At 38.5% G+C, this 18,557-nt stretch overlaps 1 protein-coding gene across 1 annotated transcript in view; it reads right to left on the bottom strand.

Annotated features, from left to right (window-relative positions):
* The window catches only part of LOC117096172 (highly divergent homeobox-like), a 58,084-nt gene extending 42,288 nt beyond the window's left edge, over positions 1 to 15,796 (bottom strand). The window contains exon 1 of the mRNA XM_033233199.1: positions 15,713 to 15,796. Within this exon, the coding sequence (XP_033089090.1) occupies positions 15,713 to 15,796 (84 nt within the window). The remainder of the gene's footprint in view (positions 1 to 15,712) is intronic.
* Between the last annotated feature and the right edge of the window lie 2,761 nt (positions 15,797 to 18,557).

Here is an 18,557-nt window from a genome sequence, read left to right as displayed (position 1 = left end):
AAACTTTTTTCTATAATACAGATATTTACATTCACATACTAAACACAAAAAAACAAAGACAGGCTTACATTAGTGTGCTGCCTTTTGATAAGTTAATCTAGATTTGTTATACAAATCTAGATATTAGTTTCCTACTGATGTTATAATTAACTAAAAATGTAAATAAGAGAAAAGTAAGGAGATAACGTAGCCCTAAAATCATATTTATGGCCTCATCAAGTTTCATAATAAGCCTACCCTTTTTGTCCTTAGGTTTTCCTTATTCAATAAATTATCAGATTTACATGTTGTTTTATTTCAATGAATTCTCAGTATCCCTAGGAAGTAAATTAGAAATGTGATGGAATAATGACCTCTACTTTGGAAAAGCTAGGCCAAAGGACTCATTCAACAGGGCACAGAGAGTCCATGGCAGAGCCATAAATAGAAACATCTGAGTTTTTCTAGTTGTTGTTATCCCAGTGAAGTCTCAAATTATTTTCAGACATGGTGGAAAAATCTAAACATGGGCTTTAATTAAAAATATATACAGCAAAGCCCTGTGTATGTGCTTCTGATGAAACAGAGAGACAAAAAAATGAGAGAGACAGAGAGAGAGAGACAGAGAGAGAGAGAGAGAGAGAGAGAGGAGAGAGAGAGAGAGAGAGAGAAACTGTCAGAGTGAGTCTGGGACAGCTGTTGCAATTCATGGCTTGAGGTATGGGGTTCTGTTGTGTTCTTCTGCCTAAGATGATATGATCAAGTCCCACACAGAGGCTAGCCCTCAAATACTCCTCAGACATACAATGCTTTCAACATTTCCTTTCTAACTGAAATTTAAAATGAAACCTCCTAAACTAGATTCTGGAAACAGTGGAAAATAATATACACAACATATAAAACATGGCTTAATAAAAAGGGTTACCATAGTTAAAACTGATGTAATATTAAACAACAGTTGCAAATGTGTCTCTTTTAAAGCTACAAGCTTTTGAATAGTAAATTTAGCCACCAAAAGGAAAAAAAAAAAATATATGAATTCTTGGTTTACTACCAAGGAAGTGAAGTTAGATTGCATATTTAAAGCATGCTTTTTCATAAGATATATCATATTTTGTGTGTGTGTGTTAATTAATTTCATTATCACCTAAATCTGTTCTCTCCTACTTAAAAAGTCCCTGACGAGTAACAGTTATTGTAAGTACTAATACTAAATTACATGTTTCCAATAAATGGATCAAAACAGGCCATCTAAGTTTTTTTTATTTATTTAATTAAGAAGACTAATTCTCTAGTTATTTACAACATAAAAATCACATTTGGTGTTCAGCCAACATTGATTGCACAATAGTTGCAGAGCTAAAATTCTTAGAATAAAACAGAGAGCAAGATACATTATAGTAAGATTCTATGTAGATTCAAATAATTCATCAAAATAGCCAGTATAAATATTCCCATTATTTTCCTTTACATCATGTTCTCCAGTGCAAGCTAACATACATTACTGTCACAATAGAAGTGATAATGAACACAACGCTGAACGCATTCAGCTAATTAATTTGTAATTCATTTAGAGGACATCGAAACATGATTCATTCTTTAACTGAACTAAATAAAACCTGATTTCATTTGCGGGAAATGTGCTGGGGTCTTAGCACTAGCAATGCTAAAGGCAACTTATTATGACAATTCTTATTAAGGAGAAGCATATAGGGGAAGAGCAGTTATTTTTAAAGTTCCTAAGAGCATATTTTTACTAAGAAAATAAATGAGGTAATACAAGTCAATTCGCAGTAAAACTGTGAATACTCATTTAGAGAAGGAAAAAAAGTGGACTTTTACAAAAGAAGATGAATTTTTCCCTAGGGAAGCTTGAAGTTGATGTCAGTTTTGTTTTTCTATTGGACTCTCAAACCACTTTCACTTTACAAAGCATCATGAAACCTAAACCTGTGGCTGAGGTGAAGGAGACAGGCGATTATCTTGTTGATTTTGTGAAAAGAGTAGTATTCCAATAACCCAGGCAATCTAGGTGAAAGATGAGACTTTGGCCAAGTAAACAGATAACTGTACTTAACAACAAGTGACTTCACTTGGCTTATATTGCAATGTATAATAATAGATAGAAATCTTCTGTCATTTTATCAGCCTCAACGACACTTCTAAGAGTTTGGCTCTTTGTTTTTCTTTTTTAAATAACATTAAATGACACCACTGATATGGGGGTACAGAGTTTCCTGTTTTAAGTATGTATCTTGGTTAAATGAGGAGCTGAGTTATATATTTGTACTTAAACGAAACTGCTTTGAAATGACTATTAAAAATCTGTAATTCAACACTGCCCTTTTACGTGCAGTGTTGAATTAGTGCCAAACAATTGGCATGATACTACAAATCTAAACTTTTCCACTTAATACTGTGCATTAGAGATTTTTCTAAATCATCAAAAACACATATGCCTCAGTCTTTTTTAGTGACAAGAGCACAATGTGACATCAAGCTTCCTAACAAAATTTTAAATGTACAATTCAGTATTGTTACTTATAGGCACAATGTTGTACAGCAGATCTCTAGGAGTTTTTTTTTTTTTTTTATTATACTTTAAGTTCTAGGGTACATGTGCATGACGTTTATATCATGTATAACTCCCCAATGCAATCCCTCCCTCCCCCCCCTCCCCATGATAGGCCCCAGTGTGTGATGTTCCCCTTCCCGAGTCCAAGTGATCTCATTGTTCAGTTCCCACCTATGAGTGAGAACATGCGGTGTTTGGTTTTCTCTTCTTGTGATAGTTTGCTAAGAATGATGGATTCCAGCTGCATCCATGTCCCTACAAAGGACGCAAACTCATCCTTTTTTATGGCTGCATAGTATTCCATGGTGTATATGTGCCACATTTTCTTAATCCAGTCTGTCACAGATGGACATTTGGGTTGATTCCAAGTCTTTGCTATTGTGAATAGTGCCGCAATAAACATACGTGTGCATGTGTCTTTGTAGTAGAGTAATTTATAATCCTTTGGGTATATACCCAGTAGTGGGATGGCTGGGTCATATGGTACATCTAGTTCTAGATCCTTGAGGAATCGCCATACTGTTTTCCATAATGGTTGAACTAGTTTACAATCCCACCAACAGTGTAAAAGTGTTCCTATTTCTCCACATCCTCTCCAACACCTGTTGTTTCCTGACTTCTTAATGATTGCCATTCTAACTGGTGTGAGATGGTATCTCATTGTGGTTTTGATTTGCATTTCTCTGATGGCGAGTGATGATGAGCATTTTTTCATGTGTCTGTTGGCTGTATGGATGTCTTCTTTTGAGAAATGTCTGTTCATATCCTTTGCCCACTTTTTGATGGGGTTGTTTGTTTTTTTCTTGTATATTTGTTTGAGTTCTTTGTAGATTCTGGATATTAGCCCTTTGTCAGATGAGTAGGTTGCAAAAATTTTCTCCCATTCTGTAGGTTGCCTGTTCACTCTGATGGTAGTTTCTTTTGCTGTGCAAAAGCTCTTTAGTTTAATTAGATCCCATGTGTCAATTTTGCTTTTGCTGCCGTTGCTTTTGGTGTTTTAGACATAAAGTCCTTGCCCATGCCTATGTCCTGAATGGTACTACCTAGATTTTCTTCTAGGGTTTTTATGGTATTAGGTCTAACATTTAAGTCTCTGATCCATCTTGAATTAATTTTCGTATAAGGGGTAAGGAAAGGATCCAGTTTCAGCTTTCTACTTATGGCTAGCCAATTTTCCCAGCACCATTTATTAAATAGGGAATCCTTTCCCCATTTCTTGTTTTTGTCAGGTTTGTCAAAGATCAGATGGCTGTAGATGTGTGGTATTATTTCTGAGGACTCTGTTCTGTTCCATTGGTCTATATCTCTGTTGTGGTACCAGTACCATGCTGTTTTGGTTACTGTAGCCTTGTAGTATAGTTTGAAGTCAGGTAGCGTGACGCCTCCAGCTTTGTCCTTTTGACTTAGGATTGTCTTGGCAATGCGGGCTCTTTTTTGGTTCCATATGAACTTTAAAGCCGTTTTTTCCAATTCTGTGAAGAAACTCATTGGTAGCTTGATGGGGATGGCATTGAATCTATAAATAACCTTGGGCAGTATGGCCATTTTCACGATATTGATTCTTCCTATCCATGAGCATGGTATGTTCTTCCATTTGTTTGTGTCCTCTTTGATTTCACTGAGCAGTGGTTTGTAGTTCTCCTTGAAGAGGTCCTTTACATCCCTTGTAAGCTGGATTCCTAGGTATTTTATTCTCTTTGAAGCAATTGTGAATGGAAGTTCATTCCTGATTTGGCTCTCTGCTTGTCTGTTACTGGTGTATAGAATGCTTGTGATTTTTGCACATTAATTTTGTATCCTGAGACTTTGCTGAAGTTGCTTATCAGCTTAAGGAGATTTTGGGCTGAGACAATGGGGTTTTCTAAATATACAATCATGTCATCTGCAAACAGGGACAATTTGACTTCTTCTTTTCCTAACTGGATACCCTTGATTTCTTTCTCTTGCCTGATTGCCCTAGCCAGAACTTCCAACACGATGTTGAATAGGAGTGGTGAGAGAGGGCATCCCTGTCTTGTGCCAGTTTTCAAAGGGAATTTTTCCAGTTTTTGCCCATTCAGTATGATATTAGCTGTGGGTTTGTCATAAATAGCTCTTATTATTTTGAGGTACGTTCCATCAATACCGAATTTATTGAGGGTTTTTAGCATAAAGGGCTGTTGAATTTTGTCAAAAGCCTTTTCTGCATCTATTGAGATAATCATGTGGTTCTTGTCTTTGGTTCTGTTTATATGCTGGATTACGTTTATTGATTTGCGAATGTTGAACCAGCCTTGCATCCAGGGATGAAGCCCACTTGATCATGGTGGATAAGCTTTTTGATGTGCTGCTGAATCCGGTTTGCCAGTATTTTATTGAGAATTTTTGCATCGATGTTCATCAGGGATATTGGTCTAAAATTCTCTTTTTTTGTTGTGTCTCTGCCAGGCTTTGGTATCAGGATGATGTTGGCCTCATAAAAAGAGTTGGGGAGGATTCCCTCTTTTTCTATTGATTGAAATAGTTTCAGAAGGAATGGTACCAGCTCCTCCTTGTACCTCTGGTAGAATTCAGCTGTGAATCCATCTGGTCCTGGACTTTTTTTCGTGGGTAGGCTATTAATTGTTGCCTCAATTTCAGAGCCTGCTATTGGTCTATTCAGGGATTCAACTTCTTCCTGGTTTAGTCTTGGGAGAGTGTAAGTGTCCAGGAAATTATCCATTTCTTCTAGATTTTCTAGTTGATTTGCGTAGAGGCATTTATAGTATTCTCTGATGGTTGTTTGTATTTCTGTGGGGTCGGTGGTGATATCCCCTTTATCATTTTTATTGCGACTATTTGATTCCTCTCTCTTTTCTTCTTTATTAGTCTTGCTAGCGGTCTGTCATTTTGTTGATCTTTTCAAAAAACCAACTCCTGGATTCATTGATTTTTGGAGGGTTTTTTGTGTCTCTATCTCCTTCAGTTCTGCTCTGATCTTAGTTATTTCTTGCCTTCTGCTAGCTTTTGAATGTGTTTGCTCTTGCCTCTCTAGTTCTTTTAATTGTGATGTTAGAGTGTCCATTTTAGATCTCTCCTGCTTTCTCTTGTGGGCATTTAGTGCTATAAATTCCCTCTACACACTGCTTTAAATGTGTCCAGAGATTCTGGTATGTTGTATCTTTGTTCTCATTGGTTTGAAGAACATCTTTATTTCTGCTTTCATTTCGTTATGTACCAGTAGTCATTCAGGAGCAGGTTGTTCAGTTTCCATGTAGTTGAGCGGTTTGGATTGAGTTTCTTAGTCCTGAGTTCTAGTTTGATTGCACTGTGGTCTGAGAGACAGTTTGTTATAATTTCTGTTCTTGTACATTTGCTGAGGAGTGCTTTACTTCCGATTATGTGGTCAATTTTGGAATAAGTGCGATGTGGTGCTGAGAAGAATGTATATTCTGTTGATTTGGGGTGGAGAGTTCTATAGATGTCTATTAGGTCCGGTTGGTGCAGAGATGAGTTCAATTCCTGGATATCCTTGTTAACTTTCTGTCTCGTTGATCTGTCTAATATTGACAGTGGAGTGTTGAAGTCTCCCATTATTATTGTATGGGAGTCTAAGTCTCTTTGTAGGTCTCTAAGGACTTGCTTTATGAATCTGGGTGCTCCTGTATTGGGTGCATAGATATTTAGGAGAGTTAGCTCTTCCTGTTGAATTGATCCCTTTACCATTATGTAATGGCCTTCTTGTCTCTTTTGATCTTTGATGGTTTAAAGTCTGTTTTATCAGAGACTAGGATTGCAACCCCTGCTTTTTTTTGTTCTCCATTTGCTTGGTAGATCTTCCTCCATCCCTTTATTTTGAGCCTATGTATGTCTCTGCATGTGAGATGGGTCTCCTGAATACAGCAGACTGATGGGTCTTGACTCTTGATCCAGTTTGCCAGTCTGTGTCTTTTAATTGGAGCATTTAGTCCATTGACATTTAAGGTTAATATTGTTATGTGTGAACTTGATCCTGTCATTATGATATTAACTGGTTATTTTGCTCGTTAGTTGATGCAATTCTTCCTAGCCTCGATGTTCTTTACATTTTGGCATGTTTTTGCAATGGCTGGTACCGGTTGTTCCTTTCCATGTTTAGGGCTTCCTTCAGGGTCTCTTGTAAGGCAGGCCTGGTGGTGACAAAATCTCTAAGCATTTGCTTATCTGTAAAGGATTTTATTTCTCCTTCACTGATGAAGCTTAGTTGGCTGGATATGAAATTCTGGGTTGAAAATTCTTTTCTTTAAGAACGTTGAATATTGGCCCCCACTCTCTTCTGGCTTGTAGAGTTTCTGCCGAGAGGTCTGCTGTTATTCTGATGGGCTTCCCTTTGTGGGTAACCCGACCTTTCTCTCTGGCTGCCCTTAAGAGTTTTTCCTTCATTTCAACTTTGGTGAATCTGGCAATTATGTGTCTTGGAGTTGCTCTTCTGGAGGAGTATCTTTGTGGCGTTCTCTGTATTCCTGAATTTGAATGTTGGCCTGCCCTACTAGGTTGGGGAAGTTCTCCTGGATGATATCCTGAAGAGTGTTTTCCAACTTGGTTCCATTTTCCCCCTCATTTTCAGGCACCCCAATCAGACGTAGATTTCGTCTTTTTACATAATCCCATACTTCTTGCAGGCTTTGTTCATTTCTTTTTCTTCTTTTTTCTTTTGGTTTTCTCTTCTCGCTTCATTTCATTCATTTGGTCCTCATCGCTGATACTCTTTCTTCCAGTTGATCGAGTCGGTTACTGAAGCTTGTGCATTTGTCACGTATTTCTCGTGTCATGGTTTTCATCTCTGTCATTTCGTTTATGATCTTCTCTGCATTAATTAGTCTAGCTGTCAATTCTTCCACTTTTTTTTCAAGATTTTTAGTTTCTTTGCGCTGGGTACGTAATTCCTCCTTTAGCTCTGAGAGGTTTGATGGACTGAAGCCTTCTTCTCTCATCTCGTCAAAGTCATTCTCTGACCAGCTTTGATCCGTTGCTGGCGATGGGCTGCGCTCCTTTGCAGGAGGAGATGCGCTCTTATTTTTTGAATTTCCAGCTTTTCTGCCCTGCTTCTTCCCCATCTTTGTGGTTTTATCTGTCTCTGGTCTTTGATGATGGTGACGTACTGATGGGGTTTTGGTATAGGTGTCCTTCCTGTTTGATAGTTTTCCTTCTGACAGTCAGAAGGACTGTCTGTTGGTCTGTTGGAGATTGCTTGAGGTCCACTCCAGACCCTGTTTGCCTGGGTGTCAGCAGCAGAGGTTGCCGAAGATAGAATATTGCTGAACAGCGAGTGTACCTGTCTGATTCTTTCTTTGGAAGTTTCCTCTCAGGGGTGACTCCACCCTGTGAGGTGGGGGTGTCAGACTGCCCCTAGTGGGGGATGTCTCCCAGCTAGGCTACTCAGGGGTCAGGGACCCACCTGAGCAGGCAGTCTGTCCGTTCTCAGATCTCAACCTCCGCGTTAGGAGATCCACGGCTCTCCCCAAAGCTGTCAGACAGAGTCGTTCGCGTCTGCCACGGCCCCGCTCTTTCCCCTAATGGACTGCAGCTGTGCGCTGTCCGCAGAGGTAGAGTCTTTTTTTTTTTTAATTTGGGACGGAGTCTCACTCTGTCGCCCAGGCTGGAGTGCAGTGGTGCGATCTTGGCTCACTGCCACCTCCACCTCCTGGATTCAAGCCGTTTCCCCTGCCTCAGCCTCCCCCGTAGCCGGGACTACAGGCGCCTGCCACCATGCCCGGCTAATTTTTTGGATTTTTAGTAGAGACAGTGTTTCACTGGCTATTCATCTTTTATAACTGAAATTTTATACCCGTGGAACAGCAAACTCTCCATTTCCCCCTCCCCCCAGCTCCTAGAAACCACTTTTCTGCTCTCTGGTTCTGAGTTTGACTATTTTAGATTCCTCATATAAGTGGGATCAAGAAGTATCAGTCTTTCTGTGCCTAGCTTACTTCACTTAACAAAATGACTTCCTGGTTCATCCATGTTGTCCTGTATGGCAGAATTTCCTTCCCTTTTAAGGTTAATAAAATTCCACTGTATGTCTAAGAAACATTTTTGCTGTTTTTTATTTTTCCCCCCTCTATGGACATTTAGGTTTTTCCATATTTTGGCTATTGTGAATAATGCTACAGTAAACGTTGGAGGGCAGACATCTTCTTGATATCCTGATTTCTTTTTTTTTTTCAATACCAGATGTGAGATTGGTGGGTAATATGGTAATTCTATTTTTAATTTTTTGTGTACCTCAGTGTTTTTAACTGCTACATTGTGCTACATCATCTGGGCACTCCACACTTTAGTTACAGTTATCTATTGATGAACATTATATGTGATATGAAATTCCTAGCAGTGTGTTTTGATCACCTCCTCTGCTTCCCGTTGGTGAGGAAGGGATTTTTGACCTAAAGTCATTGGGATGGTCAAAACTACGACACCCAACACTACATAGATGAGGTCAACAGTAGTGTATTAGTCACATATACTCACAGGCTGAGGACATTTTATGACATGCAGAGCCACATGGGGCTACACTTAGGAATAGAGTAAACAAGCAGGGTCTGTGGGAGGCAAGCTTTGTAGTAACAAGAAGGTGGTGTAACTCCTGGTTCCCAAAGGAGGATGTGATTGGCCTGTTTGAATCATTCTGTGGACTAGCAGGGAACTGAGGGACTCAGAAATAAACAGGCATTGTGTTTGGTGCCTATGATATAAAGAGCTATTTGAATAGTATATTTTATCTGCAGGAACATAATGAGGAGGTCCAATCGAGGGTCTCCCAGTTTTCCCTGGATGCCAATATGTGCAGAATATGAGGCCTTAATTTTAGACCTTAGACCACAAAGTGTGATTAGTGAACCTAAGAGTATGTGCATTTAAATTAATAAGCTAGGTATTGATGAAATATATCTCAAAATAATAAGAGCTATTTATGACAAACCCACAGTCAATATTGTACTGAATGGGCAAAAGCTGGAAGCATTCCCTTTGAAAACCAGCACAAGAAAGGATGCCCTCTCTCACCACTCCTATTCAACATAGTATTGGAAGTTCTGGACAGGACAATCAGGCATGATAAAGAAATATATTGTATTCAAATAGGAAGAGAGGAAGTCAAATTGTCTCTTTTTGCAGATGACATGATTGTATATTTAGAAAATCCCATCATCTCAGCCCAAAATCTCCTTAAGCTGATAAGCAACTTCAGCAAAGTGTCAGGATACAAAATCAATGTGCAAAAATCACAAGCATTTCTATATACCAATAATAGACAGAGAGTCAAATCATGAGTGAACTCCCATTCACAATTGTTACAAAGAGAATAAAATACATAGGAATAGAACTTACAAGGGATGTGAAGGACCTGTTCAAGGAAAACTACAAACCACTGCTCAAGGAAATAAGAGAGGATGCAAACAAATGGAAAAATATTCCACACTCATGGATAGGAAGAATCAATATTGTGAAAATGGCCATAGCACCCAAAGTAATTTATAGACTCAATAGTATTCCCATCAAGCTGCCATTGACTTTCTTCACAGAATTAGAAAAAACTACTTTAAATTGTATATGGAAGCAAAAAAGAGCCCATATAGCCAAGAAAATCCTAAGCAAAAAGAACAAAACTGGAGGCATAATGCTACCTGACTTCAAACTATACTACAAGGCTACAGTAAACAAAATGGCATGGCACTGGTACCAAAACAAACATATAGACCAATGGAACAGAAAAGAGGCCTCATAAATAATACCACACATCTACAACCATCTGGTCTTTGACAAACCTGACAAAAACAAGCTATGGGGAAATGATGCCCTATAGTTTTTTTTTTTTTTTTTTTTTTTTTTTTTTTTTTTTAAGATGGAGTCTCGCTCTGTCGCCCAGGCTGGAGTGCAGTGGCCGAATCTCAGCTCACTGCAAGCTCTGCCTCCCAGGTTCATGCCATTCTCCTGCCTCAGCCTCCCGAGTAGCTGGGACTATAGGTGCCCGCCACCTTGCCCAGCTAGTTTTTTTGTAGTTTTTTAGTAGAGACGGGGTTTCACCGTGTTAGCCAGGATGGTCTCGATCTCCTGACCTCGTGATCCACCTGTCTCAGCCTCCCAAAGTGCTGGGATTACAGGCTGGAGCTACCACACCCGGCCGATGTCCTATATAATAGATGGTGTTGGGAAAACTTGCTAGCCATATGCAGAAAACTGAAACTGGATCCCTTCCTTACACCTTATACAAAAATTAACTCAAGATGGATTAAAGACTTACACTTAAGACCTAAAACCATAAAAACCCTAGAAGAAAACCTAGGCGATACCATTCAGGACTTGAGCATGGGCAAAGACTTCATGACTAAAACACCAAAAGCAATGGCAACAAAAGCCAAAATTGACAAATGGAATCTAATTAAACTAAAGAGCTTCTGCACAGCAAAAGAAACTGTCCTCAAAGTGAACAGGCACCTACAGAATGGGAGAAAATTTTTGCAATCTATCCATCTGACAAAGGGTTAATACCCAGAATCTACAAATAACTTAAACAAATTTACAAGAAAAAAATCAACAACCCCATCAAAAAGTGGGTGAAGGATATAAATAAACACTTCTCAAAAGAAGACATTTATGCAGCCAACAAATATATTTTAAAAAGTTCATCATCCCTGGGCATTAGAAAAATGCAAATCAAAACCCCAATGAGATACCATCTCACACTAGTTAGAATGGCAATCATTAAAAAGTCAGGAAACAGTAGATGCTGCAAAGGATGTGGAGAAATAGGAACGCTTTTACACTGGTGGTGGGAGTGTAAATTAGTTCAACCATTGTGGAAGACAGTGTGGAAGTTCCTCAAGGATCTAGAAGTAGAAATAACATTTGACCCAGTAATCCCATTACTTGGTATATACTCAAAGGATTTTAAATCATTCTACTATAAAGACACATACACACTTATGTTTATTGCAGCACTGTTCACAGTAGCAAAGACTTGGAACCAACCCAAATGTCCATCAGTGATAGACTGTTAAGAAAATGTGGCACATATACTATAGAATACTATGCAGCCATAAAAAAGATGAGTTCATGTCCTTTGCAGGGACATGGATGAAACTGGAAACCATCATTCTCAGCAAAGTAACGCAGGAACAGAAAACCAAACACTGTATGTTCTCACTCATAAATGGGAGTTGAACAATGAAAACACATGGACACAGGGAGGGAAACATCACACACCGAGGCCTGTTGTGGGGTGGGGGGAGCAGGGAGGGATAGCATTAGGCAAAATACCCAATGTAGATGACGGGTTGATAGGTGCAACAAACCACCATGGCATGTGTATACCTATATAACAAATCTGCACATTCTGCACACATATCCCAGAACTTAAAGTATAATTTTAAAAATTAAATAAATATTGTCAGGCTGCCTTTGAATGAAGGCAGAAATGCATGATGGTACCTTTTTTCCTCTATCTTCTTAAATATTAAGTTTTATTCTACTGTGTAATTTTTGCCAATTTAGTGAAAACATAACTTCTTATTTTGTTTTCTTGAAGCATAAGGAGGATTAATCATTTTATATACTTATTGAACATATGCATTTATTTTTATGTTAAATGCTCATTTAAAAAATCTTGGCTTTATTTCTTTTTTATTTTTAAAATTTCTATACTCCTAGTGAGAAGAACTGTACTAAACATGTGTTAAAGTGTTATCTTTTTTACACAATGATATTTTAATCACATTGAGTACATTTTTATTATTAGCAAAGTTTTACAATTTTAAATTGTGTATGTGACTTTTAGAAAATCTTATGCTCCATATATTGTTTCATTCAATTTATTTATTAACATAGTTTCTATCTCCAGTGAAAATGGCTTGTTAACTCTGTGAGGTGCAATATGAGGTCCTCAAAAGTAATCCTCTTATGTGAATTTTTCTGGGAAGAAAATTAATTTGACTGATGTATTTTTCAAATTGTGGTAAAATATATATAACATTTGCCATTATAAACACTTTTCAATGTAAAGTTCAGTAGTGTTAAGTACAGTTACACTGTTGTGCCACCCATCTCTAGAACTTTTTCATATCCATTAAACCAGCAGTCCCCAACCTTTTTGGCACTAGGGACCAATTTCATGGAAGACAATATTTCCACGGATGAGGGTGGGGTTGCCTAGGAGGATGGTTTCAGGATGAAACTGGTTTACCTCACATCAGCAGGCATTAATTAGATTCTCATAAGGAGTGCACAACCTAGATCCCTTGCATGCACAGTTCACAATAGATTATCATAGGCACTCCTATGATAATCGAGTGCCGCCACTGATCTGTCAGGAGGCAGAGCTCAGGCATTAATGGTCGTTTGCTTGCTGCTCACCTCCTGCTGTGTGGACTCGTACCAGTCCATGGCTCATGGAGTGGGAACCCCTGCAATAAACTACCCATTTCCCCTCCCCCAACCCCAAGCAATGACCATTCTATTAAACCTTCCTTAGTTTAACTACTCTAGATAGCTCATATAAATAAAATAATGAAATATTTGTGTTTATGTAACTGGCTTATTTAACTTAGCATAATGTCTTCAAAGTTCATCTATGTCATAGCATGTGTCAGAATTTCCTTCCTTTGTAAGACTGAATAATATTTCATTGTATGCATGTACCAAATTTTTGTTCATACATTCATTCATTGATGAATATTTAGGTTATTTCCATGTTTTGGCTGCTGTGAATAATGGTATGAATATATGCATACAAATATCTTTTCAAAACCCTGTTTTTAATTCCTTGGAATATATACCCAGAGGTGGAATTGTTGGATCACAGGGTAATTCTATTTTTCATATTTTGAGAAACCTACATACTGTTTTCCCCAGCAGATATACCATCTCCCATTCCCACTAACGGTGCATAGAGGTTTTGATTTCTCTATCTCCTCACTAATCCTTGCCATTTTCTGAACATGTGTGCATTTGTTTGTACCTGTGTGTGTTTTTACAGTAGATATCTTAATTGGTATGAGGTGAAATCTCACTGAGTCTTTGATTTGCATTTCCCTGTTGATTAGTGACATTGAACATCTTTTTATATGCTTGTTGGCTACTTGTGTATCTTTTTTGAAGAGGTTCCCACTCAGGTCCTTTGTCCATTGTTTAAATGGGTTATTTGTTTTCGGTATTGAGTTGTAGGAGTTGTAAAAATACATTCCTGATGTTAACACCCTTCAATAAGAGAGTTATCATTTACATTCTAATAGTTTCTGATCCTTGACTTTCTGAAATATATCTTTGTGGTAGTTAATGTAATGTGTCAATTTGACTGGGCTAAACTGTGCCCAAGCATTTGGTCAAACATTATTCTGGGTGTGTCCGTGAGGATGTTTCAGAATTAGATTAACATATAAATCGGTAGATTGAGTTAAGTAGATTGCCCTTCCTAATGCGAATGGGCCTCATCTATTTAATTGAAGACTGGAACTGAACAAAAAGCCTGGGTTATGAGGGAATTCCTCTTGCCTGATTGTTGAGCTGGGACACTGGTCTTTTCTAACCTTTAGACTCAGACTGAAGCATTGGCTCTTCTTGGGTCTTGAAGCTGCTGGATTTGGGACTGGAATTTACTGGACTTGGCTTTCCTCATTCTCAGGCCTTTCGACTGAGACCAATACTACACGTCATCTTTCCCTGGCCTCCAGCTTGCAGACTGAGGACTGTGGGACCTCTGCCTTCACAATAGTGTGAGACAATTCTTTATCTCCATCTAATGTATGAGTTCTATTTCTCTGGAGATTGCTGCCTAATATAAAGCACTTATCATCACAAAACTACTTGAAATTTATTCTTGAAAATAACTTCCTTCAATTTTACAGAATAGGGGTCTGGACAACAGTTACCTTTTGGCTTTCAGTCTCTGGAGTTCTGGCATCCAAATCCCTGACCCACTCCTTTCCAAATATACCATATGTGAGAAAGTGCTGTCATTGTCAGTTTATTTATTTTAAAAAGATCGACAGTGAATTCTAGAGTTTCAACTGACATTGCTCGGCTAACATTTTACTTGTCTTACAAGCAGTGTCAGTCACAATGCTCTGCTAGGGAAATGGCATACAAATAGAAAATGTATACGGATAAGCAGAAGTGGAACAAAACCCCCTATTATCATAGCTAAGCTTAAAAGCATTGAATGAAGATAGCTAGACTTCTTGCAGAATTCCCTGGAAAAATTAACTAATCCTCTTTGGACAAAATTGAGTACATTATTTTTACTCTAAACCTAGCAGGCAGTATCTTTAATATAAAAGAGAAGAAGTGTCGGTAAGCCTCTGTATGTAACTGCAAACTTTTCAAAAACAAAACAAAACAAAATATCACAGAATCGATGAGGTCCATCAGTTCAACATATATGTACAACACTTCTATTCTCCAGCAACAAACATTTAAAGCCAGAAATAGCATAGATTTTTATTATGATGAATACATAGCAAGGGCTTACAGTTTGTAACAAATAGAGGCTGAAATTTTTCTCCTCAGTGCAAAACAGTAAGAATCTAGAATATCCTATGTTTGAATCTCAGTTCTGTCTCTTCCTAGTTGTGAACAGGTGACTTAATCTCTCTCTGAAGCTTATTTTCATTATATCAAAATGGACATAATACTACCTATCTCATAGGATTGCTAAAAAGGATTAAATGAGAAAACACATGCAAAATAAATCAGGTTCATATTCATAGGAATCTAGTAAACATCAGTCTTCTTCTGAAACCTACCCCGCATACACCCACTTGTATCCTAAATAGGAAGAAAAATACAGGTGCTATTAGGGGAGACTAACTTAACAGGAGAATCACAGGTACCTGAGAGAATAAACTGCTCTTTTAGAAAGAGCAGCAGTAGCTGAGCATGCTTGGATTTTGCTCCAGCTTCTTTGTGAAGGGCTTCTCATGCTGGCTATTGTTTTGTTCTTTTAGTTATACATTTCTGTATATTTAAAACAGGATGTCACAGCCCCCATGGAACACAGATGTCACTCACATGACAGCTAGCTTGTGGAAAAGGTCTGATTTCCTGCCTTGCTTGTATCATCATATCACCTTTCAAAGTATCTTAGGTTCACATTTGATGCTTATTGCCTATTTCTATGTGCTCTCTGAGGAGAATTATTCGTTAATAAAATTAAATGTGGGGGCCCAGTACCCTGCAGCAGAGTTCTGGAATTGAACAGCAATCTGCTGCAAGTTCCTGCAATATGGCACCTGGTTGGCTGCCCACTTTCACCATATCTAATGTTAACTTCCTACAGTGATTAAGCACCAGTTATATGTCTCCATTGTTTAGTGATAAGAAAATTATGGAGAGTTTGGTTAAAAAATAAATCAAAATAGGAAACCCACAAGAAAATGTAATTTGAAAGAATTCTATTGTTGATACAATAGAATAAATGTGTAGATGTCTTCAAATGGCCAGATATAATAAGACAGCACAGCAGCTGTTGAGACAGAAAGAAGTGGGAGTCAAAGAATTATACAAAAAGAGGGTAGTCATAGTAATAAACTAGGTAGCTCAGCACTAAGGAAAATTTGCATAATTTTCCTTGCATAGCTCTCACAATCTTAAGCCAACATCAGAAGGTGCTGTTACATTTTAAAATATTAAGTATTTCTTGGCATCATGTATAGGCATCAGGTTACCCATATATATATTTTATATGCAATTTTAAGACATGATTAAAATGACTTTTGCATAGCCTTAAATGAAAAGAAAAATCAGTGGTAAACCTTTCACTATATAGGATCATTTTGTCAGCTGGCCATTTAACATTATTTAGTATCTACTAGGCATGTGGTACATAAGTACATAGAAAGTTTACATTTGATTTCACTAAAAGTGATGTTTGACCAAGAATTCTGTAATATAAGTTTGAAACCTGGCAGAGTTTTGCATTTTAAATTCTTTCATTTAATCTCATTGCATTGTATAAGTTCTTTTTTGTTCCTACAGTTTAAAAAAATATTTTAATCTTACAGATCTAAAGTACAACAAAGAACTAAAAAGGAAAATTGTTCTTGTAAAATGTAAACTCCCAAAGGTTTATCATACATATGCTTTAGTTGTGTTCTTATCTGTGAATGGGAAAGCTTCTGCAATGTGTATAGAACAATTACGATCACAAAAATTCAGAACTTGACTTATAGCAGGTGAGAGACAAAGCCGTTTAAATTAATAAAATGTTTATATAGCAGAAAATTATCCTGCCATCTCCATCTCTACCACTAAATCCCCCCAGGTGCTAAAAAGTTATAATTACTTTGAAAATGTATATAAAATACTCATAGTTTTAAACCGATAGTGTTAAGATAACCCATGTCATTAAATTGTCTAAATATAGAAATATTTTCTTTGCATTAAAATATGCCATTTTTAATAACTTGTGGGTTAATTCATAAAAGCTGATGTTTTGAGAATAGATTAAAACAAAACAACAAAACACATAGTTATTTTCCAAAGAATAAGACATAGTTTAGGGAAAAGTCATGACTTAGCAAACAGGATGTACCTAAATTACTCATGTTTGAAAGAATGAAGAACAGATCTATTTTGAAGAGCAGCACTTTTTATAGGAAACATTGCTCCAAATAGGCTTCTATCCATGTTTGGAAACACAAGGATCTGGTAGGGAATGTGGGTAGGCAGACATTTAGTTCAGAGTCTTGACACATTGAAAATTGTGAGGCCGGGCGCGGTGGCTCAAGCCTGTAATCCCAGCACTTTGGGAGGCCGAGACGGGCGGATCACGAGGTCAGGAGATCGAGACCATCCTGGCTAACACGGTGAAACCCCGTCTCTACTAAAAATACAAAAACTAGCCGGGCGAGGTGGCGGGCGCCTGTAGTCCCAGCTACTCGGGAGGCTGAGGCAGGAGAATGGCGTAAACCCAGGAGGTGGAGCTTGCAGTGAGCTGAGATCCGGCCACTGCACTCCAGTCCGGGCGACAGAGCGAGACTCCGCCTCAAAAAAAAAAAAAAAAAAAAAAGAAAATTGTGATAAAAGAATACAGGTATTTAAAAATACGAATTGAAAAGTACATTTGAATCACTTCAAACAAAACAGTTTTGGCTTAGGAAGCAGAACAAGATGACAGAATAGAAGGCTCAACTGATCATCCCCCAAAAAGGACACTAATTTAACAACTGGAGATTATTATTTAACAACTGGAGATCACCTGCTAGGCCCTAGCTCCCAGACATTAGTAGACATGGCCTGTGCCAGAAGGGACCTGTTGCCTTCAAGAAAAGGACCTAGTGCTGCAAGCATTCATGACCTACTAACTAGAGAGCCCTTAGGCCCCAAATAGCTGGCAGCAATATCCAGGTACTACGCCAAGGGCCTTGGGTGAGCCTCTGAGACTTTCTGGCTTCAGGTGAGACTCAGCACATGACTAGCTGTGGGGACCACAAGGTGAAGCTCCTTCTGCTTGAGAAAAGCAGAGGAAAAAGTAAAGGGAACTTTGTCTAGCATCTTAGGTACCAGCATGGCCACAATTGGGTAGAGCACAAAGAGGGCCCTTAAGGTCTCCGATTCTAGGACTTGACTCTTGGATGACATTTCTGGACTTTCCCTGAGCCAGAGGGGAACCCACTTCCCTGAAAATTCAGTCTCAGACCAGGCAGCATTCACCACAAACTGACTTAAGAGTGTTTTGGCCCTAAGGGAATGTTGGCAGTAGTCTGGCAGTACTTCCATGGCCTGTGGTGTTGGGGCTACAGGATGAGAGGATGAGGTTCTTCTGCCTTTGGCAAGGGTAGGGAAAAATGGAAAGGATTGCGTCTTGTAGTTCTATTGCACTGTTGCCACAGTACAGTAGAACAACAGATAAGCTTCTAAAGTTATTGACTCTAGTCCCAGACTCCTGGAGGGCACCTCTGGGCCCACCTGGGGCCTGGAGAACCTCCCTGCCCTAAAGGAAAGGACACGGGTTGGCTGGTTTTGCCACCTGCTGATTGTAGAGCCCGAGGGCCTAGAGCGAACATAAACAGTAGCC

The sequence above is a fragment of the Trachypithecus francoisi genome, unplaced genomic scaffold, assembly GCF_009764315.1.
Source record: "Trachypithecus francoisi isolate TF-2019V2 unplaced genomic scaffold, Tfra_2.0 Contig01451, whole genome shotgun sequence".
NCBI lineage: Eukaryota > Metazoa > Chordata > Mammalia > Primates > Cercopithecidae > Trachypithecus > Trachypithecus francoisi.
Note: the sequence above shows the minus strand (reverse complement) of the source record. Positions and strands in the feature narration are given on the sequence as shown.